The 27,410-nt window shown below is 38.0% G+C and overlaps 6 protein-coding genes and 1 non-coding gene across 7 annotated transcripts; 4 read left to right on the top strand and 3 right to left on the bottom strand.

Moving 5' to 3' along the window:
* Positions 1–3,209: 3,209 nt before the first annotated feature.
* Positions 3,210–5,135, top strand: Cbr-lin-33 (the record flags this gene model as incomplete). Its single annotated transcript, XM_002636935.1, has 5 exons — positions 3,210–3,255; positions 4,153–4,338; positions 4,537–4,727; positions 4,774–4,968; positions 5,013–5,135. The coding sequence occupies 5 exons, from the start codon at positions 3,210–3,212 to the stop codon at positions 5,133–5,135; spliced, it is 741 nt and encodes a 246-aa protein (XP_002636981.1).
* Positions 5,136–6,908: 1,773 nt separating this feature from the next.
* CBG28346 lies at positions 6,909–6,980 on the top strand. The gene has a single exon. It is a non-coding gene (tRNA).
* A 557-nt stretch (positions 6,981–7,537) lies between these two features.
* CBG09463 lies at positions 7,538–10,913 on the top strand (the record flags this gene model as incomplete). The annotated part of the gene is made up of 7 exons (XM_002636934.2): positions 7,538–7,594; positions 7,645–7,767; positions 7,810–7,997; positions 8,044–8,258; positions 9,561–9,778; positions 9,861–10,137; positions 10,759–10,913. 7 exons carry the CDS (start codon positions 7,538–7,540, stop codon positions 10,911–10,913), a joined length of 1,233 nt encoding a protein of 410 aa, XP_002636980.2.
* Positions 10,914–11,154: 241 nt separating this feature from the next.
* Positions 11,155–12,414, bottom strand: Cbr-mcu-1 (the record flags this gene model as incomplete). Its single annotated transcript, XM_002636933.1, has 6 exons — positions 11,155–11,358; positions 11,412–11,530; positions 11,579–11,805; positions 11,854–11,986; positions 12,047–12,275; positions 12,325–12,414. The coding sequence occupies 6 exons, from the start codon at positions 12,412–12,414 to the stop codon at positions 11,155–11,157; spliced, it is 1,002 nt and encodes a 333-aa protein (XP_002636979.1).
* A 2,439-nt stretch (positions 12,415–14,853) lies between these two features.
* CBG09461 lies at positions 14,854–16,750 on the top strand (the record flags this gene model as incomplete). The annotated part of the gene is made up of 4 exons (XM_002636932.1): positions 14,854–14,923; positions 14,977–15,202; positions 15,629–16,475; positions 16,520–16,750. The coding sequence occupies 4 exons, from the start codon at positions 14,854–14,856 to the stop codon at positions 16,748–16,750; spliced, it is 1,374 nt and encodes a 457-aa protein (XP_002636978.1).
* A 767-nt stretch (positions 16,751–17,517) lies between these two features.
* Positions 17,518–19,409, bottom strand: Cbr-inx-7 (the record flags this gene model as incomplete). The annotated part of the gene is made up of 6 exons (XM_002636931.1): positions 17,518–17,676; positions 17,725–17,980; positions 18,029–18,185; positions 18,234–18,598; positions 18,643–18,776; positions 18,825–19,409. 6 exons carry the CDS (start codon positions 19,407–19,409, stop codon positions 17,518–17,520), a joined length of 1,656 nt encoding a protein of 551 aa, XP_002636977.1.
* A 144-nt stretch (positions 19,410–19,553) lies between these two features.
* On the bottom strand, positions 19,554–19,992 carry Cbr-rps-25 (the record flags this gene model as incomplete). Its single annotated transcript, XM_002636930.1, has 2 exons — positions 19,554–19,736; positions 19,822–19,992. 2 exons carry the CDS (start codon positions 19,990–19,992, stop codon positions 19,554–19,556), a joined length of 354 nt encoding a protein of 117 aa, XP_002636976.1.
* Between the last annotated feature and the right edge of the window lie 7,418 nt (positions 19,993–27,410).

Below are 27,410 nucleotides of genomic sequence, written 5' to 3'. Positions count from 1 at the left end.
GCCCGTTGCAAGTATGCTTGGAACAATCAAGGATCGGTCCTTCTAATAGAGGTTTTACGGTACGTAGAATTCTAGAAACGGATCACGTATTACCGATTCCAATTCTGTAAAAAAGAAATGCGGATACTGAAACAGAATTTTTAGAATTTTAAAACTATCTTGCTGTAATTTCCCACTTCGATCCCACTCTCTCGCTCCAGAAAATGATCATCAAGTGGTCGTATACATTAACAAAGCGCGGGTAATGGCAGACAGTGTCCTTCAACCGAACCCCCTACAAGTCCCCCTATTCATGACGAACCGATGATGAACCACAAAACTACTATAGAAATAGGAAGGTAAACTAATTGAGATGTACACACTTTTCTCGTTCTTCTTTCTTCTTTTCTCCTTCTCTCTCGAATCGGTCGTACACCCCCTAATTACATGCCTAATTCGGTAGATCTCTCTTCAACACCTGTCCTCTGATTCTCTAAAATCTCTTATTGTTTTCTTCAACTAAAAAAGTGAAGGGGTAGGATGAACGGAATCATAAAAATCCAATAATCGTTAAAATGATTTCTTCATCCATCTTCTATTCTCAGTTCCGTTTTTAAATCGAAATGGATTTTGGAAATTGTGGTGTTGTACAAAAAGACATTTGTCATATTTTTCCAGCTGCTCCGGATGCTATCTCCTTGTTTCCCATGCTATTTCTCTCTCATTTTGGATTCTGATTTCCTATTTTGTCGCACTCATTTCCCACACAACACCTTTTGTTCATCATATTTTCCTCTCGCTCTCTCTCCATATTTATGTTAATCCTCATGTAGTTCCAATCGATTTCATAATCTTCAAGCGAAGGTACTTAGTTACCTGGAAATGTGTCATTTGAGTTAGTCATTCTAAAACTTTCGTTAGTTTCATTAAGTTGCAAAGGATCCATCATTCCACCAGACTATCAAGCCTTCTATCTACCTAACGAAACAGTAAATTATTTTCTCTGATCCCAAAACCCATATTCTTAGCTTCCATATTTTAGTTGCTCTCTTCGTTTCGTCAATTTCTAATTGAATTTGAGAAGAGGAAGAAGATGGAGCCATCGTTGCTCCGTCCGGCCCAAGACGTTTCTCTTCGCTTCGCATGTCAAGTGAAAACCAATGTCAGGCTCAATTTCCCGCATCTTCTTCGTCGTCTCATCCCACTTTTGCCTCCTTCTTTCAAAAGAAACTCTTTTGTTTATTCCCACTAAAAATAGGAGAAGTCCCATTCATTTTGGTGTTTACGGTGAGCTAGAAAATAAACTTGAGAGCTATGTTGAGAATTTGATAAATTGAGAACTTGCTAAAACTCAGTCGCACAGTGTCAACTCACACCAATCTTGTAATAATACTTGCCAGGTGAAACCGTATTTTATTTGGAAAATTATTAAAGATTCATCAGTTTATTAACAGGTGAAAGTTCGGAATACTGTAGCTTCTAAGTTTACCAGTTTTTCGTTTTTTTTTTCTCTGAAAACATCCGTAGTGTAATACAAATTTCGAATTTCACAGTTTTCAAAAGGACTTCCATGTGCCATCTTCCATTAATCGGTGCCACTTCGTCATTTATGAGTTTCTCAGATTTTCGAAAAATTAAAATTTGTTCAATTTTTGAAGTTTCTTTTCTTGTAAATTTGATGGTAAGATTGTTACCATTGTAATAATCCTAATGTACGAGTATTGGAAATTAAAGCAGAGATAAAAAACACAGTTTCAATAACTAGTTTGAAGAAGTTTGGAATTGTGTGACTAATTGGTGTTTCTTCAAGTCGCCTATAAAAATATTGCTGTTTCAAAGTCTTAATTGTAGGTGCTTCACAGAGTTCCGGCGCTCCTATAGCAATTTTTGTTAGGTTAATCAGGGGTTCCAACAACTATTTGTCTCTTACTACTGTATAAGCAAAAATCGTTCACCGTATTTCCTCTAATAGGAGTATATCAAAACCATCAACTTTGAGCTCAATTATCTCGGTTCCTCCAAAAGATATAAAAAATGAGTCAATTGATAAAGTATTGGTGATGTTATGATAAATATTTCATCAGTTGGCCACTTTCTGATGTATTTTCTAATAGGCGAATTATATGGGCTCAAAGTTTACTGACTTTGAGTGGGCTTCTATCAGAGAAAATACGGTATAAGTTGCTACCCCTAAATAACCCTATCTTATTAGCTGTAGCAGTTAGTTTAAAAAAAATTATAATTCTGCGTTTTATGAATTACAAAAAGTGTTCGTCGTAATCAAATATTTTGCATCCTTGTCCTCTAAACAAGTGTGAGAAGCAACGTTGTAGACACATCTGGTGCCCATCTGGTGACCGTGTATGTTGTTGCTTTTGAGGTCACGTAAGAGAGATTTATAGAATTAGAGATGGTGAAAACTTTTGTTTGTTTCTATTTGAGAACTTTTCACAGCTTCAACTATCCCTTGAATTGATTTTTTTCGAGAATTTCACCATCTTCTGAATCAGAAGTTCTGATGATTGATTCAGATGAGTCATCGTGCTCTCTGGATTCTTCTCCACAAATATCGACTAAAACATTTCGCAATTTAACTTACTGTACAACAAAAAAGATGCTCACCTCATTCGCCAACCCCATCCCAGCCAAACAGTACATTCTCACAACAATAGGATGTGTGTTTGTGCTCGCGATTATATTTCTCGCCTCTGGAAACTAACGGGGTCGTTTGATGACGAATCGGATGGCTCTCGGGAAGAAGTTTCTTCTCTGTTTCTCTGCGTCTCTTCATTTCGTACTGTACTTTTCTAGAAGAAACGTTTATATATAAAACAGTTTGATTTACGACAATTTCGAGTTTCAATCAAGTAAGTTTGTTTTATTTGACGAAACTTGGAATCTTTAATTTTAACGTCGTTCTCATCATGAAAACATTTTCAACCGTTTCAAATGTCTTGTTTTTTGACAGGATTGTATTTCTCACTGATACCTAGAACGAATTCTTTTCAAAATTTTAAAAAACTTTTCTGTTTGAGCAATCTCGCAAATTTCAACTACCGTTCTACTTACAATCTCTGAAAACTTCTTCTAATGTTTTCTTCTCTGCTTCTCTTCTCCCTCTCACACGTTCTCACTCTTCTACTGCTTCTTACAGCTTTTTCTTCTCCATTTTCATCTGCTTCTCATTTTTCAGCGCTTGATTGATCCAAATCGGATCCTAAAACCTCAAAATGTCAAGCCGTGGATACTATCGTGCTCAGGAGGAAATTGTACAAGGTATGCGCATGATACTTCTCCTTCTATAAAAACAATAGAAAAACGAATGACAATAAAACTAGCAAAACTATTATAACAGCAACCAAAAAAGGCATCGAACGGAAATTTGATCGATTTCATCGTGTTGGTGGTTCACTATGCAAATATAAGCAAAACGAATGTTTAGATACTGAAAAATTATATAAAAGTTTTGCATGTTGTGTTTTAGGAAGAGCAAGCCGTTTCACAATTTTTAACCATACTTCCCTTTTATTGCTCTACCTTTAAAACCTTCAAAATATTTCACTGTTTCAATAAGTAGGTTTCTAAATAATTGCCTATTTTGAATGATACCACGAATGAATAAATCCTCTTTCTACTCACTAAATCATGTAAAAGGAAAATTCTAGGCTGTTGAGATAGTCATAGCCAAAGACTGGTCCAAATTTTTGGGAATTTGTCAAAAAAGAATACAAATTCCCAAGTACTGTAAATACTCTGATAGAAGATCGCCCTATACGTTCTCTTTGAGCTCAATTATCTCATTTTTGGTAAGAGATATCAAAAAATGGTCAACTGAAGAAATATAGGTGATATTATGATAAGCATTGGGTCAGTTGTTGTGACTGTTGTAGGAGTTGTGATTTGTCTATGCGATGAAATTGCAAAAAACAGAAAACAATTTACTTTTTGCCAGAATCTGAATTTATAGTTCATTCTATCTTTCCTGACTTTGTGTACTCCAAATCCTTTTTTGTTTCCTCTAATCTCTCAATTCTATCATCTTTCTCTTTTCAGTTGTCCATGTCCTCTGGATATATAATCCACATTTTTCAGTTTCAGCTTTCCCACAAGTTTTCATTCTTTAGTTTTATCTTTTTATCTTTTCCTTGGCAAAACTGATCAATAATTTTTCAGCCAAAATTCTCCATCGCGATCCGGGAATCATCGAAGAGAACTACGCATCGAAGCCACCATCGCGACGTTCTTCATCTCATACCAATCCGGATAGTTTGGTGAATCAGAAGCACGCTCAACCACTTCCATCTCCACTTCATAGCCCAGTCAGATCGGTGACCGGATCTTCGAAACACGAATCGCCAAGTGAGGTTTTCTGCATTTTAACTCTGATTACGGTGTGACCTCATTCTAGATTCCGTAAACACCATCATCGAAAAATTGTAGCTTCGAAATGTATTTTCCGTGAAAATTTCGAACGCCACGTAGAGTTTTTCGTGGTTTTTTTTTCATTACCAAAGTTACCCATTTATCGAAACTACAGTAACCCAAAAATGATTCTAGAAATGGCCCCAGCCTCCGAACGTCAACACTCCCGCCAATCGTCAGCATCTTCTGAAGAGGATCTCGGCACTCGTTCAGTTGCAGTTTCAGTTCTCAAAGATTCTGGAACAAAAGTGGAAATCATGCTTAAAGCACATGGTTTGAAAAAGAAGAAGAGTCTGTTCAACTCGCTGGTTACTGTATTCAAGAAGGTAAACTTTTGAAAAAAGAATTCTAAATCTGAGATCTATATTCCAGCCAAGCCAGCCATCTCGTCTGTTGGCGAACGGAAAGTTCACAGAGTTTACATTGACCGAGCACTCGCTTCGATTCCTTCTCGAAGTGAAAACCGACAAAAAGAAGAAGAAGGGAAATGGAAATCGATTGGATACATTCTTATGTGAAGTTAAGAGATTCCCAAGTGATGTGAATCCAGATAGTGCTGAGTTTGAGGTGGGATTTTTTCTTTTTTTTTAATACGAAAAACTTATTTTCAGGTCCTCGAGCCAGCATCCGGAGAAGCTTTCATTCTTCTGACCCTCATCAAAGTTGGAAATCTTTCGACCAACTGGAAGGAATTCCTCGATTCCAATGGAACCATCGATGTCTCAACGATCTAGATCTTAATTCTTAACTGCTTCTTCAATTCTTATCTGTTTTCTTTCTATTTCCTCTCAAAAATGCATACGGTTTGCTACCACTGAATTTCAATTTTGAATCTTATTTTTATCACAAGCATTAATTTCATTCCGTTTTCCGAATAAAGATAATTTCATTCTTCTGTGAAAGAATTTTCAAAAAAACCAATGATCTCGGGCGGGCTCGAACCACCGCACAGGTAGAGGGGGACTGCTGAAAAACTGCTAAATGGCAGCTGAAGAGGCGCAAACTGGCGAATGACTGCTAGTTGGCAGCCGAAGGAGAACTGACGGAAAACAGACTTGAAGGTTTTATTTTCTGAAGAGTTCCGACGAAATTTTTTCTGAAAACTTTGTACAATTTTTGTCTGAAAATGCTGTTCTCTTTTTGCTTCTTTTTCTTCAAAAATCTCGACCATTCGTTTTTAATTGCCGTTTTAGCTGACGAGTTTCGGAATTTCGGTTCGCAACGACACTCCGAAATCCCGCCTGCGCCTTGTTTAGCGACACAAGACTCAACGAATTTCTCGTCTAATTTTCACAGTTTTTTTTCGTTTTTCGAAGTGTTTTCTCAATGAATTTCAGTATTTTTCGCTCAAATTATCGAAATACTGGCATTAGGAAAGCATCAAAAACATTCGTGCACTTTCTTCCTCGCGTTTTAGTTGAAAATGCGAAAAAATCGGTGAAAACTCGTTTCGCAAGTTTTTGCTTCGGAAAGTAACAAATTTAACGTTGCAGAGGTTTTTATGTGATGAGTTGGTGAGTTTTCATATACTCCAAAGCAAAAACTATCGAAATCTCTTAACTTTCTTATTCTGTTGCCGAAAATTCGCCTCGCCGACACTTCGCAAGTGTGATGTTTTGCAAGTGCTATGGAAAGTAACAGCTTTGCAAGGTTCGCGCATGAAAAATTATACGAAAATCTGTTGCTTTTTCTGCTTCCGATCGGCTTTAAAAATATCACATGCGATATGTCGAACTTTTGAAGTCTCTGCTAAAAATGTCGCTAAGCCTTAAACATGTAAAGATTTTTTATATGCCAGTTTTTTTTGGGTGCTCAATTCATGTTACGAACCCATCAATTTTACTTATTCTGAAAGAAAGTCATATAAAAGCGGAAAATACTGTTCAATGAGAGAAATGCTGAGAACCGAAAGAAATTGAAAACGAGAAACGATGAAGGAAAAAAGAACGAAAGGAACGAGAAAAAAATCTTCGCATTTTAAAATTTGAATTTTTATAAAGTTGGAATTTTGCGAAAACACAAAAAGAAAATCGAAGTTCTGTTCCCTATAGAATTTGTGTCTTCTCTCATTCTAATCATAAAAATTCAACTTTGAAAAAATCAGAGTTATTTTTTCAATACAATACACAATCCACAGAAACTATTAGTTTAATAAAGAATTTCTATTGTTTATTACCTGTTTAATGATGAACTGTCAAGAAAGCGCTATCATTTTTGACGGCCCGTCTTCGAGGCGCAAATCGTTGCAGACGGACCGTCGGCGGCGCGCGATTCGACTGCCGACTGTTCGCTTTTCGGCAGTCCGCGCCCGCCAGAAGGCCCGTTTTTCGGCAGTCCCCCTCTACCTGTGCGACCTTCTGTGTGTTAGACAGATGTGATAACCACTACACCACGAGACCACATGTTTCCATAGTAATAATAGGGCGTAGACATGACGGAGGGAACACATTGTAAACAAAGTCTTGCCAGCCGACCTTGATAAACGTCATTAGCATGCTACACTTCCGGCCTGCTTAGTATAGTGGTTAGTACTCCACGTTGTGGCCGTGGCGACGCTGGTTCGATTCCAGCAGCAGGCATTGTTTTTTTTTTGGTTTTTTTTCATACTTGTAACGGGCCGGGCCTGGCTTTTTCCGGAATTTCGGAGGCCCGGCCCGGCCCGGCGGGTCCGTCATTTCACTAGTTTCGAAATTTTCAAAAAACACATAAGGGGGGGACCCTTATGTGATTTTTTTCGAGTTTTTCGATCTTTTTTGATCAGACAGACAAACAATCCGAAATACGAAAAAAAAATGGAAAAAATTATATTGAGAGCTCAAAATTTGGCTCAAAAATACAGAATTTTTGACACCGGGCCTTCCGGGCCGGGCCCGGGCCTTGAAAATTTCCTCAGGCCCGGCCCGGGCCCAGGCTTTGGCGGGCCGGCCCGGAATTTTACAAGTATGGTTTTTTTTGGGTAACTAACCCATATCCAATAGAGTTTCAGTAAGCCGACGTGGTTTTTCTGAGTGACGTGGAAGGAATATTTTCAGAAATCAAAGGGTATCAGCCAAGTGTGTCTCTACTGGACCTATCGGAAAGTTCAATATTTTGATGTGTCAAAACGATTCGAGCATTTTTCAGAAAGTATAAAAGGATGAATAATATACATAGATTCATTCAAAAACGGTTCTTTCTTCGCACTCGACATGCTGTATTTTATTCTGAAGTTTTGCAACTTTTTCCAGAACTTTTTTGTTTCAGCATCCATTTGGAATCGTTCTAGACATTGATGGAGTATTGTTCAAAGGGCGGAACTTGTTGCCACGTGTGAAGGAGGCATTCAGTTTGATAACTGATAAGAATGGGAACTTTGTGGTGCCTACGGTATCGGAAGTTTTTTATGAAATATTCTGAAAGAGTCTTCAGGTGTTCCTAACAAATGGAACGAATAGTACCGAAAAGATCAAAGCAGCTCAGCTCAGCGAGCAACTCGGATTCCGAATTCCAGCTGATCATGTCCTAATGTCTCATAGTCCGCTGAAAATGTTCACAGATCTTCATGATAAACAAGTTCTTGTCGTTGGTCAGAAGAATGCAAGATCCATTGCAAAAGGGTCTGATGTTTTTAGACATCAGCTATACATTTTCCATTTTTTTCAGAGTAGGCTTCAAGAAAGTGACCACAATCGATCAGTTGAAAAGTTGGTTCCCTCATTTGGATTGCACTGACTTCTCTCGAAAAATCGTGGATCCGAAGGAAACGGAAGCGGCACGGAAGAGATTCAAACCAGTTGAGGCTATTGTGATGCTCGGAGAACCATTGAAATGGGAAAGTTCGCTTCAGTTGCTGTTGGATTGTGTTTTGACTCATGGAAGTGAGTAAGCTTTGAATTTTGGTAGCCTATAATTTTTGGTACTAATCTTGGTACTAATACAATTCTCGGCACTGTTTTTCTAATAGAAGCCCATCTGAACCGTCAACTTTGAGTCCAATTATCTCAATTCCTGTAAAAGATATAAACAATTTGTCAACTTATAAAATGTAGGCCATAATATCACCAAAATTTTACCGGTGGACAAACTTTTCATATCTTTCACAGGAATCTAGATAATCGAGTTTAAAGCTGACAGTTTGGATGGGTTTCTTTTAGAGTGTTTGGTATATCATTTATGGGAAGTTAAAAAAGTTAGATGCTTGAAAATTATTTATTCGAAAATGGCCGAGCAGTTTCGACGAAATTAGCAACCATTGAGAAGCATAAAAACGGTATTAAATGGCTGACTTTTTTCCGGAGTTCCGATCAGTTTGCAGAGGTTCTAAAAATCCATAAAGTTTTGTTGACTATTTAATAAAGACTTACGTCTACAACCCAGTCAATGCTATCGAACATTTCAGTGACTTCCTGAAAGACTACCGTTAAAACTGGGACCGCAATTTTGTTAGAGGGGTACTACTTTATATTAATTTCCGAATAAAAAAATTGGAGTTCTAGAAATAGTAATATGCAAAAGCCGATCTGGAATCAGAGGATCTGTGGAATTGAAAAAAATTAGATTATTTGAAAATGTAAATTTTTTGGTACAGTATTTTCTCTATATCAATTTGTTTTAAATACTCCATTCCTTTCACTACAAAAATGATAATTTTAATCTCGGAAAATATACCGTAAACATTCGTAATTTTCAATTTTAAGCCAACCTATGTCGGTCCCTGTGAGAGAATTCAGAAATTGACTAACTGACAAGATGCTTATCATAATATCAGAAACAATGGTCATCTATTAGAGTATTTACGGTGCGCGACAAAATAAATTGAAAACTTTACCGGAGGCGTCGGTTGACCGATTATTTCAATGAAGAATTTCTTGTATTGTTCCAAGATCATTTCCCAGAAAGCCTTGATAGCATTTGCCTGGACACTAGAAAAGACACAAAGAAGAAGAATAACAGTTAGGAATTTCATGATTCTTCGTTATTTAGACCTCGAAGTTGTCCCTTTTATAGTTTCAAACCCAGAATTACGGTATATCTAGCTTGGTCATCTCATATCCCATCAGCTGATAATCATCAATGAAATGATCTTTCGATACCTGGGTTACTGTAGATGTTGGTGATGTATGCTTATGATTTCGAAACTCTCTCACGCTAAAAAAAACTTTCAAAAAACTGCTTGACAGGAATGGACACAATGGTTTTTCCACTGATCGCTGGTGGTCGTCGTCCGGATCAGATTCCGCTTGTCGCCTGCAACGTGGATCTCGTCTGGATGGCTGATGTGGCTTCACAGTTACCACGCATTGGACATGGGGTATTCATTCATACATTGGATTCCATTTATGAGAAGTTGACAGGATACCATTTGCAGTTCACAGCCACGCTTGGGAAGCCAACTGAGGTGAGCAAAATTTACTGTTTCAAATGGTTTTTTATTGTATTTGAAATCAAAAGTTTTCATTCAAAATCGTGTAATTTTTTAGGTCAGCTATCTCCACGCCGCCCACCGTATCCAACGTATCGCCAAAACGCAAAAACTCGGAGACGTCAAGTACCTCTACGTCATCGGCGACAATCCTATGTCGGATGTTCTCGGCGCCCGTCTCTTCGATCGATACCTTCGTCATGGAGGTGTTGGAAGATTCGATCATCTGGATTTGGAGTCATTTGAGGGGAATGATGGAGAGAAACCGAGAGTTCGAACTAGAAATGTCGTCGAACGATGCATTTCGATTCTTGTAGAGACTGGGGTTCATCAGGGTAAGCAATGGGAGTTTTCAACTAAAAATCAGAGTTGTGGCCGTGGTCGAAGGTCCTACAACTACAACTCCAGTAACTTAAAAATATTTTTATTTTCCGTATTTATTGTCTCGTTTTTCAGCAATTTTCGTCGATTTTTCAGCGTTTTTTTCCCCTAAAAAGTCGGAAAATTAAAATTTTGGTGTTATCGCTGTTGAGAAAAAAAGTTGAGAGCGGGATATCTTGTTAAATTTTTGTTAAAGAGCGAATACTACCGTACTTTGAGCCTTTTAATCATTATTATTGTCATATTTTCTCTATTATTCGACGATTTTCGTTATTTTTCTGTGTTAATCTAAAAAAAATAAAAATGACGAAAATTTTCATAAAGGCTATGAAAATTGTCGAATAACTGAGCAAATAAAACTTGAAATAGGCTTAAAGTACGGTATTCGCTCATTTCCGACATGTTTGGGAAAAAATAACTGAAAATCAACTAAGTTCAGGAAAGACTGAGAAAATAAATATGAAAATATAATTATTTCAGGTTACTGTAGCTGTTGGACCTTCTACCACGGCCAACGGCGTTTCTCTTCCACAGCTCGGATTTTTTCGTACCAAATGTTTTTCTTTTCCTTTCAGAAAACGTCCACATGAATGGTGTGGTCAAACCAATTTCCGCTCTGATTGACAATCTTTCAAAAGGAGAACAGCTGATGCTCAATCAGCCAAACTTTGTCGAGTACGACTTGCACGCCGCCATCCGAACCATTTTAAGAAGAGAGTGCTATCGTTAGAACTTGTGAATAAAGCGAATCATATTACGAACATTTGTTATTTAAAAAAAAAATTACTCTGTATTTAATTACCTATGAAGCGGGGGAGAATTTGAAATCGGGACGAAAGGCAAGAATATGAAAGAAAAAGACAAAGTTATTTGTGAAAGGAGGGTATAGGGGAACACTCGAAATTTAGATACAATTGAAAATCGAAGAACAGACTAGAATATACAAGCACATAAAACACTTTAAAAAACAACTATTTTTCCGTCTCCAAATTTGATAAATAGCTAACGGGAAGATGCTGGAATAGAGGATCTCGCATTCGTTTCAGTTGGTTTCGAAGGTCCTCCACTTCATTTACCAGACGATTGTATCGTTCGATGTCAAAGTTCTGCTTCTGTGCTCGACGATAAAACTGTTTGGTGTAGACACGTTCACGAGCTGATGGATATTCAAAGCTCTGCAAATTTCGAATAAATTAGTTCAAGTTCCGATTTCAAGATGCATTATTACCTGTTTAGTGTACAAGTAGTACCCGAACGTTGCACAAACTGTTGAATACGTGGCGAAATAGGTTACAGGTTCCATGATATCCCAAGAGTACTCCCACCAGGTTAGCCGCGCGAATAGACCTGGAATAAAAATTGTTTAAAAAAATGGAAACTTTCCATTCAGAATACCAGTCTGCACTCCCATCGCCGCAAATCCCGCCCACATGACTCGATCCGTGTGAGCTTCACACTCCTGTTCGATCTTCCGTTTCGTTTCGTGCAGGGGGGCTAGAAGCGCTTCGGCGTTCTCCAGTTGGAGGAGAAGCTTCTTTTCACGGGACAACTTATACTCATCGACACAGAGAGCAGCGTGTAGGGAGGCGACAGTGGCTCGGAGGTCGTCCAATTGGCGGAGCCTGAATTTTTCATTGATTTATTATTCTGGTACAAAAAATAGGGCGCACTTATCACTATCATATGGCGTCGTTCCCGTTTTGGGTACTGTCACATTGAAGAACTTGTCGTTAAGGCGCAAACGGAACGTTCCGAATTGAAGGAGGTGCTCAATAGAAGTGCATGTGGCTAGTTTCACTCCATCTGAAACATGAAACGGCGGTCTTTGAATTCATTTTTTTTTTTGCAAAAGAGATATCTTACTGGTTCCATAAACGGCCACATAGTCGATTCCCTTGTCTTCCTGCCGCAGAAAATTACAAAGTGATCCAACTGTATCACTCAACGGTCGCATTGTGAATTGACACGGCTCGTTTCGAGAAGGAAGTGGAACATCGAGAAGAGGAAGTCCATATTCGAAGCGGATGGATAGTGGCTGAGATTCTTCTTGAATCGGTGGAGTGCTTGAAGAGGCGACGGATGAGGAGAAGGCCTGGAATTCAAAATTTTGATTAATTTTCAAATGGAATTTAAAATATTACCAATTGTTGTCTATTCCATAGTGTGTTCCTAAGACTGGCGAGCTTTTGTGCAGCGACGAACGACTTCACCAGTCGTCGGCCATTCCTCATTTGTGGGTGGTTGTTGACCCTGAAAAACGGAAGTTTCTAAATACTTTTCGTCGGTTAAGATTAGTATTTTAGTCGTTGTTCTTCTCGTTTTCTTCTTATCAAGAAGTAGGACAAAAACCTGTTTCGGTAAGGGAGTGACGTGGAATGAGAGGAATAGAGAGAAAAAGAGAAAAATACGTACAGAAAATGACATACACTCATTCGAGTGATGGAGAAGAACAAAAAGAAGAGAGAAGGAAACGTTTACGAATTCTAATTATATTCCCTTGGGAGGATTGGTCAAGCCACAAGCCAATTGAGAAAAATGAAACAAAAATCGATGATTTTGCTTGCTCGGCGCCCATCCAAAAAAGCAAACAGAAGACCCCGACATTTCCGAGGGCGAAAAACCCAAACCTGACTTTTTGACACCTCTGCAGAACTCTGAAGATTCCCAAAATTGTAGTTAGAATTTTCTCTTTTTGACGAGAAAATTGGATTCCCGATGTGCAATGTAAAAGGCAGGTGTTTGAGAGGGTGTATAGTGAGTGGAGTTGATTTATTATTTGTATACACTCCCAGCGAAAATGGAAAGAATTGAGGTGTGAAAACCACAAAAATTGTGGCGACAGAACTGAAAACAAGGGATTTGGGAGAGTAGAATGCAAATGGGGTTATACTGAATGGATGAAGGAAAAGAAATACCAAAAATTGGGACTTGAATTTCTCTGAAAAACGGGATTATTCAAGATTTTAGTCGAGAAAAATTGCTGAAAAAAGGAAAAATGTGGCAGGACTACGGTAGGCAAGAAGTTGTGTATGCGTATCTGAAACAACGAGCTTTTGCGGAACCAAATTTTTTGTTGAAAAATTTGCAAAGTTCCTCATAGAATTCTCATCAAAAATGCCGTCAAGAACAAATGTGAGTTGTTTTGCTCTATTCAAAAATTCAATTAAACTAGAGACTCGTAGTGTTCTTATGGAAAAACCTTACCAGGAAGCCATAAAATGTCGGAAAAGGGAAAACGAAAAAAAATATGAGACCAGTCTCCGGGTAGAAATTTTGTGTGGCGGGAATGTGTCCGACGAAGAACAAAATTGGACGACTTCCCGTCTTCCTCCTCTTCCAGTGGCTCATTTTCTCCGTCTCTTTGTCTTCCGAGTTATTTATCTCGCTTTCCTGAGATCTTTTTCTTTATTTTTGCTTCAATGGGAAAACACGGACGGCTCCATTCAATGATGAGATGAAGTAGGTCTTCCTTCCTCCGTTCATATCTTTCCTTTTAGTTTTTTCTCGAAGAAGAGAAACGATGAAAAGTTATGTTGTTTTGTGTAAAATGACGACAATTGGCAGAAAGTTGGTACGGGGATGTGGGAGATAGACGGAAAGATCTATAGGATAAAAACAGAAAAAAAAACTAAAGAAGAAGAAATTGAAAAGGTTAAATCACAAGAAGAGAGATGATATAGGTTGAGAGGAGAGATAGGAGAGAAAAACAAAAAGTGAGTGATGAGAGAAAGATAATTAACGAAATTAGAGTTTTTTGTGGTTTTGAAATTTATGGGGTTATTCAGGTGAGGCGAAGGTAAGGCACACATGAATTACCCCATAATACACATTGAAGGCTCAGAATTCGAAATTTTTGGGATCTAAACCTCAATTCTCATATTCCAGTCTGGAATTTCTAGGGTTTCTAAACGGAACCAGAAGAACTGAAGCGTTTTCTAAAAGGTCTAAAAAGGAACAAGGTTTCCCCCACTCAAAAATGCATGGGTTCTCCTCTTCAAAATGTCCTTCCTCTTCAAAAAGCTGTCACCCCATGGCCGAACTCTTCGCGAAACCTAGGCCACCTACGCTTGGACATTTTCAATATTTGCAGCGAGATTTAAAATTTTCTCTCTCCTTCTTCTCCGCTTCATTTTAATCTTAAAAAGATCAAGCAGCACAACACATCAAACGGGAGGACTCTCCCTGAGGGCAATCAGTTGTTTATCTCTCCTTCTTCTTCTCGTTTTCCACTCTCTCTACTCCTGCGTCTCTCTAATGGCTCTATTATACTCGTTTTCTTCTCCGAGAGGCAGTCCGTGTATCTTGTTTTCTTTTTCGTGTTCTTCGCTTTTTTGTTCTGATGTTTTTTGTGTGTTCCCTCTCTAGGTTTCATGAATGTTTTCTGGATTCCAGGACCACAAAACATGAAACATTCTCTTCTGAAATCAATCTTACCGATTTGTCGTTTTTTGAGAGAGCTAACTAGTCAGAAAAGAGCAAGCAAAAGTATTCTTGATTGCGTCATTCGGTGTAGAATTTCGGCTAGGAACCCAGGCTGACCTCTGTCTGCGTCTCTTCTCCTCTTGCCTTCTTTTTCCGGAAGTTTTGATTGAATACTCGTTGATATACAACTACAAATCTAGCTCTGCTCAACCTTCCCAACCTCTCAAAAACCCTTTTTTCAGAGCGATATGGAAATTCCACCTGGCCTCGAGACGACGAAACGAAAAGTGGCACACAGTGATGAGCACGGATTCTCAGGTAACCTAGAAACCCCTCCTCTGAATTCATTTCAACCCCGTCAGACGATTTAGATCAAGTTCGAGTGCCGAACGTCATCGTGATGGTAGGACTACCAGCACGTGGAAAGACGTACATCTCAAAGAAGCTGTGTCGATATTTGAAGTGGACTGGATTCAAGACAAAAGTATTCAACGTTGGAGAGTATCGACGAACAGATGCAAACGCCGCGGATGCGATTCACGGAGCCAACGCGTCGTTCTTTTCTCCGGATAATGCGGAAGCGTTGAAAGTCAGAACGTACGTTTTCGTAATTTAGATATACCTAAATGTTTGATTTCTGATGACCTTTTGAGATACGGTCATACTTTATATCACTATCTTATCTTTATGGGACTGTACCACATGACATCAGTGACAAGATAGGGATCTTTCGAAGAAATCGGAACGTCTAGAAAAAAGTACACAAAATAATGAAAAAAAAACAGACAGCTAATGGGGGTATGGTGAGGCAAAAAACCGGAAATTCCAGCCGAATTTTCAAAGTGGATGTTTTGACCCCAAATTTCGGCAATACGTTCCCTGTAGTTTTCTTCAATTTTTCCCGAAGTTTCAGCAAGATTAGTTGATTTTCCGAGTTTTCGCGGCGTTTTTTTTCCAGATTTTTCGCTTCACCTGAATAACCAAAAAAAAACGTTTAAAAAATTAAATAACGCTTTTTTTCAGTGAATCTGCTCGACGCGCTATGGAAGATATGGCGGACTACCTAAACTCTGGCACCGGGAGTGTCGCTATCTTCGATGCCACCAACACTACCAAGGATCGTAGAAGCATCATTATCGACTTCTGCAAAAAGAAACGACTTCGTTGCTTCTTCATCGAATCTGTCTGCGACGATCCAGCTATCATTGACAGCAATGTTACTGATGTGAAGGTTAATTCGCCAGATTACAAGGGACTTATGACTGCTGAGCAAGCGAAAGAAGATTTTATGAACAGAATTGAGAACTACAAACGACAATACGAACCATTGGAAGAGTCAGAGCACGAGTCGCTAAGTTTTATCAAAGTTATCAATGCGGGACGATCATTCAAGGTTCATCAAGTCAGAGGGCATGTGCAGAGTCGAGTTGTCTATTTCCTCATGAATATTCATCTTCTACCCAGAAGCATCTATCTGACCAGGCACGGCCAATCCGAATACAACGCAATGGGACGACTCGGTGGAGATTCTCCACTCACCGAGGACGGAAGAAAGTATGCAGCTGCTCTGGCAGATTTCTTCGAGGAAGAGGAAGTGCCTGGACTCCGTGTCTGGTGCTCTCAGAAAGTACGTGCCGCGCAGACAGCTCAACATCTGAAACCAGACTTCCACACTGAATACTGGAAGGCTTTGGATGAGTTGGATGCTGGAATTTGCGAAGGATTGACGTATGAGGACATCCAACAACGATATCCAAAACAGGCAGATGATAGAGCAACAGATAAATATCATTATCGTTATCCAAGTGGAGAGAGTTACGAAGATGTGGTTAGTCGATTGGAGCCAGTTATTATGGAGTTGGAGAGACAGGTATTTTGAATTCAGCTTGAATTTCTCATGTTTTGAATTTCCAGGCCAACGTTCTCGTTGTTTCCCACCAAGCAGTTCTTCGGTGTGTACTCGCCTATTTCTACGATCGCCCCCTTTCCGAACTTCCATACATTGACATTCCACTTCATTCCCTCGTCAAACTGACTCCACGTGCCTATCACTGCGATTCAACCATCTACGCACTCGACCTGGATACACAGGAATGGACCGAAACCAGTGCTCAACTTCCACTCTGTGACAGCCCAAGAGACTAAAATTATTCATTTTATTGGTTCTTGTTGTATATTTCGAAATCCCCTGTCTTCGCATAGATTTCTGCATTTCGCCCTGCTTGTATTATTTTCTATGTAACATTTTTGATCCTTCCTTTTTTATATGTTGTACGAGTTTCTCAATTTTTGCCCAAAGATATATTTATGAGTTTTTATCATAAAAATTTTTATTAAAATGCAACAGAGACCAGCTCGGTTAGATATATTATGCATTAAAACTACTATGTGACCGTAAATCGATATAAAGCTAGTCATGGGGGACAAGATAAAGAATGACTGAATGTGTAAGGCAATACTGGGTGAGCGGGGAAATCAGGGGTGTCCGGAATATTTCGATTTTCAAAGCTTCGGAATTTTTATAAATTTGAATTTTGAAGTCGAAAAATCCGATTTTCTTATCAAAAAAGCGCGGAAAAGTGGTGAAAATTGAGCAAAAGACTTCAATAACGGACAAAAAAAGAGCTACAGTATGTCAAAGGCGCATGCGAACAATTCCCTTGCGGGTATCGAACGGAATTACTTTTGATTTTTTAGGCATTTTCGAATTTTTTTTCGCTCACTTTCACTCATTTTTCCGCGATTTTGTGGTTGGAAAACGGGATTTCTACTGTAAAATTTGATTTTTTTTAAATTTCGAAAAAAGCTTCGGAATTCCGTTCCGAACATCCCTGGGATAAAAAAACGAGAATATTAACATGAAAAAAGGACATTTACAATTGTTAGTTTGATTGCAGAGGTTGATATTTACATCACCAATGTTTCTTTTCACTGGTTTTTGGAAGTTTGTGATCATCAAGATGAAGTTGATTGAAAGCTGGCGAGCCAGTTCGAGCCAACGACGGGCGGAGCGGAGATCCGGAAGTTCCAGGGCTTTCCTTTTTCTTCGTTGGACTCGGCTTCTTGCTGCTCTGGAAATAAATAATTCATTCGAATATTCTCCTTTTTATTTGAAAAACCTTCTTGCTACTTTTCTCCTCGTCACTGCTGCTATCATCGAACTTCTTTGTTGGCGCATCAGGCTCCTCGAAACTATTGAACGGGCGGAGTTGGGTGGAAATCGAGCCTTGCCTTCCTTTTGGAGGCTTATCCATTTGCTCAGTTCCACGTCTTCGTTGATTGTGACTTGTCGATGGAGCTGTACTCATTGCGCTCTCCATTTCAGCATCTTTCGGACGGAGCAGAGGAAGTACTGCATTCATTTGTTTCAAAGTTCTAGGAGATTTTCATACAATTCGCTTAGGCTCACTTCCGACAACTTACGCTCGCTGAGCCTCAATTTCAATGTAGCTCTTGAAAAGTGCCGCGGTGAGCTCGGTAGTGAAAACGACGTCGGCGTGTTGAGCGATGAGTTGGAGAAGGAAAAGACCGTCAGTGCCGAGGTAGAGACTGATGAAGCGGTTGACGTGTTCACGATTTTCTGGAATAATAAACGGTTCTTCAGAGGCTTCGGTTCAGAAAATCATACTTATATCATCTTTATCAAAAGGAGCTTCACACATTTCGAGATGATTCAGGATGAAATGCTCGTTATAGGTTTGATTAAATACTGCAAAGAGCCAAGAGAAGAGGTTTCCAACGGTGAAAGCACCAAGAAGGATGTACCATGCCCACAGAAAAACAAAAATTTTCTCGGTGAATAGATTCAGGAGAAGAACGCATTGGACTGTGTGCATTTGCACATTTCCCATGTCTCTTGTCTCAAAATCACAGAGAGTGACACGCGGAAAGACTCCGCTTTCTCTCCAGGATTCATTTCCGTTTCCACCGTAGAATATCGACTTCCACATATCGAAACCAAAGTTTTGTTGACGATCATGTGGAAGCATGTATCTGAAAATCGATATTATTCATCGAAACCAGACTTTTTCTCGTACTTATTCAACAAGTTTGATTGTAAGATGACGTTGAGCAAAAATGCGACCTTCGCCACGAAGTAGATGAAAGTGACGTAGTAGGCCGAGTACTTGATGTTTAGAAACCGAAGAATCTTGTGTGGAACTATCTTTTTCTGAATAAAAATGTTCCTTTTTCTCTAACTTCAGATTTCAATACTAACCAATTTTAATCGTTTCTGAAACCGTAGCACTCCTCGTAAATGAATGCACAATGCATCGATATTCGCTTTTTTGACCATCGGAACTGCATTATTTTCATCGGAAGCTACTCGCAAAATCTCGCCAACTTGCATTCCGCTTTGACTGGCAAAATATTTCCAGATGAAACAGGGTAGACGAAAACAAGCTGCTTCGAAAAGAAGAAAGAACGACATCCATTGATAATAGGAAATCTTTTCGCCGCCTTTCTTCACGAATCGCGGAACCGGACCTCTTCCTCCGACTGTGATTCCGTCGGCGACTACATCCGCTGGATCAATGACTTGCTCTACAAGCTCACTCGTGAAGGGTATGAAATACGTCGGTTGAGCCCAGCAATAATTGTTCGAATATTGTACCCAGGCGCTTGTGAAATCCAACGGAACCATACATTCTATGGGCGTGCCACCGAACTGCTTCCAAGAAATTAAGACAGCTAAGCCAACGAGAAGATTCGACGTGAGGAAGGAATGGACACTGGCTACTAAATCCTTAGCTCCAGTCCTATTGGTGTATGGCACCGTGTTAAGGACACGGAATACAAACATCTAAAAAAAGGATGTGCTCTTGGGACAACTTAAAGTGCTCTAGATACTCTTCGAGCTGATCATGTAACGGTTAATATGCGATGTAAATTCAAGAAAACCAGGTAAACGTTTTGACGTTTATAAAACATCAAATAAATCAACAAATTATTCGACGATAACGTCAGCCTCCTTGGTGGCGCGGGTGTACACGACTTGTCCGTGGTGGTGAACGACGCACTTGACGAGTCCCTTAGCCTGGAGCTCCTTAAGTCCGGCCTTAGCCAAGGAAGCGCGAACCTTCAGGCGCTCAGACACGACCGATGGAGTGATAAGCTTGTAGGTGATGACCTGAAAGCAACAGATTTAAAACGTGCTAAATGATGAGAATGCATGTTGTCAGATTCAGTGTAAATATAAGAAAAACTAAACAAACCTCCTTGTAAAGCTTGTCGTAGGTGGCCTGGTCGAAAAGCACCATATTGTTGAGCTTATCCCTGACCTTTCCTTTCGACCACTTCTTCTTCTTGGCCTTTCCTCCTCCGGATCCTTCCTTCTTCTTGGCTGGGGGAGCCTTGCCTCCCTTTGGGTCCTTCTTTGGGGGCATTTTACCTGAAAAAAACGTCAAATTAGATGGAATTACTCAAAGAAAGGTAATGAAAATAAAAATATTCGAGCACAAACAAAATTACAAAGCGATTTCCAAGCTGAAAAATATTTCCGGCTAAAATTTGTAAACCGGTCGAAAATGGCAAAATCACTATCTTTCAGCTTTTTTTAATCGAAGATCTACATAATTTCAGTACAAAATTGGAGGAATAACACTGAAAAAAGATCGAAACCGAGAAGAAACACAAAAAACTTTTTGGGATTGGAGAGAAAAATCGAAGAGGCAGTGCGGCGGGTGTGATACGGTGGAGGAGCGTGGCGAGACCCGACAAAGAAATTCGACGCGCCTTTAGATGCATGCGTCTGTCGTCTCTCCTGCCACAGCACTCTCTCGCCAAAAATTTGAATTCAGCAGAATTTGTTGTTTGAAAAGCATTTTTTGCGATAAAAATCAAGAAGAAAGATGATTTTCATGTCGAAATTGCAATTTTTGTGGTCAGAAACTTCCAACAATGTCCGCAAGCAAAATTTGAGCAACAGTTGAACAAAAAAAGAGAGACACATTTCTCCTGCAAAGCGAATCAGAAAAAAAAACGAACTAGAAAAAAATCGTTTAAAATTTAGAGGAAAAACAATGGGAGTCATTAAAATTGATTTTGGAACCATACAAGTTTCAATATAATACAAAACAAAGAATAAAAAATTGGGAAGGATTCTAAAAGTTCAAATTGAAAATTGTGACAAGAAAGGCAAATAGTAGGAAAAAAATACAGGGTTTTATTCAAAATTCAACATGTTTACAAGTTATGTTTACGAATCGAAAACTAAATATTGAAAAAAAAACGAAAAAAAATTTCAAGGGGTGGAAAAAATTGGGTCAAAGTATTTTAGAGCCGGGGCATTTTGAAATTCTTGTCCTTTTCTGAATATCTTATATTCCTCTCCAGATGGGTCACCAAGCCGGGGAAGCGCCCTGAAAAAGTCTGCAAAAGGACACAACAAAAAAGTCTATCGCAACACACTTCAACCGCACTAATTTGATGATGTCCACATACAAAAAAAATTTGGAGGAGGCGATGGACAAATAGAGATATATATATATGTATAAATGTACCTGTCGTGTTTCATTTCTTTCGCAACATCATTTTTTTGTCTCCTCTCATTTCTCCGAATTTCACAATTTATGAGGTGGGAGAGGATGGGAGTCATTGACCTAAAAACTGTGTTTTTTACTGTACAGACACCGACAAAAAAAGAACCAGAGACTTTGGTGGATTTTATGTTTTTATATGTATCGTGGTTGTCAAATCCTGCATGTCCATCCTGTAGCCAGTCTCTAGGTATCAACTTTCACACGTTTCTCATTCCAATTCACTTTTTCTCTCTCATTTTTCTCTCTCGTTTTTCCCGTTTTCATATTTGCTCAGTTTTGTACTATTAGTTGAGCTGTTTGTAGGTGAAATATAGAGAGAGAGAATGCCATTGTTCCCTCCTCCTCTGTGTTTTTTCCATTCTTTCCGATTTTTTTGCAACCATTTTTGGGGTTTCGAAATCTTACTGTATTTACTCCTTCTTTCTCTCCCTTTTGCCTCTTTTTTTTGTATGGCTTATGATGAGCGAGGGTCGGGTCACAACACAAAATTTATTCTGATTATGGTAATTTTGTAACAGTGGCGCCCAAACAGACAAATAGATACATCATGTGTTCATCCAATTTAGCTCTGTTTTTGATGTTTTTTTTTTTCGAAAATTTTTAAAATTCACTGTTTCAGATATGCAACAAAAAATTAAAGAAACGCTTCTTTGCAATCCTGAAGTTTTTGTTTTTATTATGATAATTTGAACATTCTGAAGCTACCAACTCCTCAATTTTCGTACAAGGAAATTTTCAGAAATCAGAAATCGACCTCATTTCAAAATATTTATTTTTTAAAAATGCACGCTCTCCCACAGAACAATTCCGAACTGCAAATTAATTTTTGATCTACAGAAAAAAGTTTGGCGCGATCACAATTGCAGGTCTAAAACCATAATTTCAGAATTTTTAACTGATTTTGTGGAGTTCCAAGATGATTCAAATAATTCTAAAAAAATTAATTAGTGGTTATAGATTCATGTATGGTCGTTTTCCGGAAGAAAACATATCAAAAATGGTCATTTTTTAAAGTTTTTTACAGAAAAAATCTATCTCCTCTTTCAGTTTTTGACATTTCTAGGAGTTCTATATTTCAAAAAACCCGCAATTATTTTCTCTACATTTTCTATGGATGAATTTTTAATTCGTCTGGCAAAACTTTTTTTATAATCAAAAACCTCATGAAATTGCACAAAATAGCATTTTTGAGTTGTAGAGAAAATAATTGCGGTTTTTTTGAAATATAGAACTCCTAGAAATGTCAAAAACTGAAAGAGGAGATAGATTTTTTCTGTAAAAAAACTTTCAAAAATGACCATTTTTGATATGTTTTCTTCCGGAAAACGACCATACATGAATTTATAACCACTAATTAATTTCTTAAGAATCATTTGAATCATCTTGGAACTCCACAAAATCAGATAAAAAATTCTGAAATTATGGTTTTAGACCTGCAATTGTGATCGCGCCAAACTTTTTTCTGTAGATCAAAAATTAATTTGCAGTTCGGAATTGTGCTGTGGGAGATCGTGAAATGTTCTACATGATTACAACATTTCTATGTTGCCTTTTTTGTACCATACTTTTGTAAGTAAAAGTTCAGAAAGTATAACAGTAAACACTCTAACAGTAGGTCACCCAACACTTGCACTTTGAGCACACTTATATCCATTTCTATAAGAGATATTGAAAATGTGTCAACTGATAAAATATTTGTGATATTATGATAAACATTTTATCAGTTGGCAATTTTTGATATATCTCACACCAATCGAGATAAATGAGCTCAATGTTGGCAGTTAGAGACCTTCTACAGCTTTTTCGGTACATCAATCTAAAATATAGAAAAGTGCTTGATTGAAGCTTATGATGTTACTATTAGTGCATTTGAGGTTTTGCGGTTCTTCAATTTTGATCAAACCCCGCCCCTTTTTTTCAGAATTGAAAGATTTTAGCTAAAATAGAGCTCACTGTTGATTTGAGCATGCAGGACTGTTTGAAGTTTAAAATTTTCCAAAAAAAAAAAGAAATTAAATTTACACAGTCTGCATTCAGATACCGTAAAACCATCCAATATCAACTTTGAGCCAATTTATCTCGTTTATTCTCACAGATATCAAAAAGTGCTTAACTTAATAAAATTTGCTTTTAATATCATGTTTTGTTCATTGAAAATTTTTCGATATCTCTTACCAGAACGGAGATAAATGTGTTGAAAGCTAAGTGATGGGTTCTTATATTAGAGGTTTTAGGGCTTGTCAAATTTGAAGATTCTGGAAACTTCCTGCTAGAGGTTTTATAATATTGATCAAATTTGTTCAACCGGAATTAGGATTTCTTTTGGATAAATGTACAGTACCGAAACATGATCTGACTTTCAGAAGATGCATTTTCAAAAACTGTGAGCAAGAATGTTTGAGCAAGCATTAACTTTTATATATTCCATTTTAAAAACAATGAAAGTGAAACAGAAAACTTTAGTACATAGTTGTTTCCATGCTCTCATCTCTTTCTTGTCACAAACATATTGTTCCATTTTTTCTCTTTTGCTGTCCCATCATATCCCCAATGTCCCTTTTTTCCTCCCTTTTCCATGACACTCCAATTCGTAACCCGATACTTCTTGTCACAAGTGTTTCTCTTTTTTCTTTTTTCCCTACTTTATCCTATTCCAGTACTACATATTCCCATTCTTTTTCTCAAACTTTTCTACATGTTTTTTCGAGAGTGCACACTCCAATTCTACTTCCGTTCCTCCATCACTTTTCTCTCATTTCTCTTTTTTTCTTCAAAAAAAAAAAGAACCCAAGAAAATGTGCAAAAATGTGAGAGGAGCAGCCAGTAGTCAATCATTGTCTCTTCTAGGATTAACGACCACTTTTTTCTTGCTTTTTGAGCAAAAAAAGAAGTTCTTTTGAAGAAAGTGCACTTGATCTATTCCCTTTCCCTTTTCTGGACAAAATTTTCCAAAAATTCCATTGGGATTCGTTTCATTTGAATAAATTCATTGATTCTTCTCTCGTCGTCCCCACTTGAAATTTCGAGACCAAATGGAACATGTCATGGCCCCCGTTCGGGGGGTCAATTTGGAATTCTGATGAGCAGAGAGTTGCCATATAAGATTTTTATCTTTTTTTTCCTTCACAAATTCCGGGGAGATTGGGATTCGTCAGTAATGTACTTCATGAAGTGAAGGAAGTTTCAGATATAGTTTGAATTAAACTCACTGAAAAACGTTTCATAGTTTCCATTTTTACATCTTCCAGAGCCAAAAATGTTAAAAGTCTCAGACGAACTGTGTAGCTGAAATTTATCACTACTGCAATTCTATCACTTGAACGCTTACGGTTCCAATTTATGATTTGAATTACGGTTCTGGATAATGATAAGCCATATTTTCACAATTTAGGTGGAAAATAGTCAACTTTGAGATTCTAGAATTGTTCGATTCATTTAAAAATTACAGATTTTACTAAACAGAATTAGAGATTCTATTCTGTAATCTACATATTTTGGTACAAATCCAATAAAGTGAGATAAGCGGTTTTGAAGTGGCGCAACTCTAGCTCGCAGTGATAATCTCGGCCCTCTTTGGTTACAAACGACATATTTCATCAAAATTGAAATTTTCGGAGAAGTAGACAATTACAGAGTATTCCGAAGTTTTCAGAAAACTCTGAAGTACTTTTCTCAGACTTCAAAGTTGACAATTTTTCAAATACATCTTTCGAATAGCATCATAGTCTAGCAGGTATTTGGATCTTAAACCTACTGTTAGAAATGTGATTATATCGGGAAGTCTCGAAACTGTTTGAAACCTCAAAATACAAAATTTAACGGCTTCCTACATTTAATGAAAACGTTATCCTGGAGGCTATCCTACTATGCTCTTGTCGAAGGCAAAATTCTGATGAACAGTAAATTTTGATTGAGCTCAATAAATTTTAAGAAGTGGATTAATACATTTTGTATCTCGAGTTAGTTAAGTATTTCAACTCGAATCCTTTAGCATACCAGTAACAAAAAACCAGAAATAAAAAATGTTCTGTTTCGTCCACTCAATTTCATGGAATGTTCAAATGGAATCTGATGTTACGATCGTAACACAACAACTATTTTCGTTTTTGATAAAATCATGATTTTCTGTTATGTAGCCTTCTGAAAAAAGATAGCCTTCTGAAAGCTTTCTTTTTAGTAGAACATCGCTTTGATTCCCAATAGGTCAGTCTGGTACCCAATTTGTAGCTGTGAAAGATAAAGCTGTGGAAGAGAGTCATGGCCTAAGAACGACAAAAATAACCGTAACCTAAAAATATGTATATTCTCTTGATTTATTTCCTCGATTTTCACTGCTTTTCGTCTCGTTTTCTGTTGTTTTTCACCAAACAAGTCAGAAAACAAACATTTTTGATGGCGAAAAATTTACTGAAAACGCACTAAAATCGAGAAAATAAATCCTGAAGACAAACACATTTTTAGGTTACGGTAGTTGTCGCTGTGGGACCTTCGACCACGACCACCGGCGTTTCTCTTTCACAGCTCCGATTTTTATACCAGAAAGAAAAACCTTCTAAATTTTTTCTACGGTTTCATATATATGACATACATATGAAATAATATTTCAAAGTCGATTTTGCCATCATTCACTCCTCTCCAAGTAGAAAAAAAACTTACAAGTTTCAAAATGATCGTCTCTTTCAATTGCTGTTTTTTTGCGTTTCTGCTTCTATGCTATTTGATCATGTTTCTGGTGTTCAATTAAATCTGCATTTTGTTTTCCATCTCCGCATTCTTCAGCAGAATCCCATCTCCCAACATCCCAAAAATTGGATAAGTTGATTAGAGCGCCAAGGTTTTTTTCGTCTACTTCTTCTCTGTTTTTCTGATGGCATCTTTTTGAGCACAAGAGAAGACGTCCTTCTCTTTTTTCTCTTTTCTTTTCAACAAAAATCGATGCGTAGAAGGCGAGGGAACATGCATTTCTGTCCATCTGCGTATCCTACGCATTTTCTGGATCAGAAGAAGAGAGAGAAGGAGAAGGAGAAGAAGAAGCTTCCGTTTTGCACCCAGACGAAGGGGTCACCACTACCACCAACCGCCCCGGACAACAAGCACATTTGTGCTTGTGTTTGGAGCAAAAAGAAGAGGAAGAAGAAGAAGATGGCTATGAGCTGTGACACCACTCATTTCTTCAACCAACAACTACTTTTGCATATCATATTTTTTCGACGACACTATGTATTTCGGATTTTTTTTTTTCAATTTTTTAAAACTTTTATTTGAACATGTAGGCTTTGTACCCTAAAGCTGTACCTTAAAACTAGGTCTGCATTCGTCTTCATAAAAAAAGTTAAGATTGTTTTCATTAATTTTCCGTTTCATGAGTTTAAGTTTAGATTCAGAGAAATCTATTTTCAATGTTGCGTCAATTTGATCTCTTTTTCCTTGATTTCTATTTTTTGTTCATGTTAAACTCTTCAAAATCCTGTTGTTAACTCTGAAAAAGCTGATTTTCTTCTTGAACTTTTTATAGGAAAATGAACAGGATCCTTAGAATGAGGGTCCTTCTCTTAGAGGAGCCCTTCTAATGCAGGTTTTACTTATTTGAAATCTTAAGAATTTCTAGGGGTCTTGTTTTCAAGGTATACGCCGATTTAGGGTGCTAAGCTTATTTTTATTTGGAATCTTTAACATTTCTACCTGTTTTTGCCTAAGCCTATTTTTTGTTGGGGACTGGCATTAAAGAATTATTTCTATAGTAGAATGACAAAAAATGTACGGTAATATAAACCAGAAATCAGGAAAAATTGAGAAAAAAAGTAGAAAAAACGGGGAAGTCTGAAGAAAACTAACAAAAAACCGGTGCAAAATCGATAAATAACAAATATTTTTCTATGCGTAATTTGGCTACGTACGTTTGATCTTCGGGCAAAAAATCAGGAAAAACATTTTTTGAACCCCCCACTCACCTTATGAAAGATGGTGGGTGGGGATGCATTCCAACATTTATGCCAGGGGTGTTATTTTAAAATGTTTCGGGGGGGGGGGGGTCANNGGAACAATTAAAACCAGACACCANGTGTTCTACAAACTCCATGGCGCCGGAAGTGTTCAAATTGTCTCCGTTCTCAACCGGGGGATATGATGTATTACGGTTCACTATGCCCAATGGTTATCCATTTGTATGCACATGAGGACAGATGGCTTCTTCTTCTTCTTTTGACTGTGTTTTCGATGACAAAATGACCGAACGGAACAGGCACAAAAAGAGAGATAGAAAG

Source organism: Caenorhabditis briggsae (genome assembly GCF_000004555.2).
Source record: "Caenorhabditis briggsae complete genome, chrIV, whole genome shotgun sequence".
Classification (NCBI taxonomy): domain Eukaryota; kingdom Metazoa; phylum Nematoda; class Chromadorea; order Rhabditida; family Rhabditidae; genus Caenorhabditis; species Caenorhabditis briggsae.
Note: the sequence above shows the minus strand (reverse complement) of the source record. Positions and strands in the feature narration are given on the sequence as shown.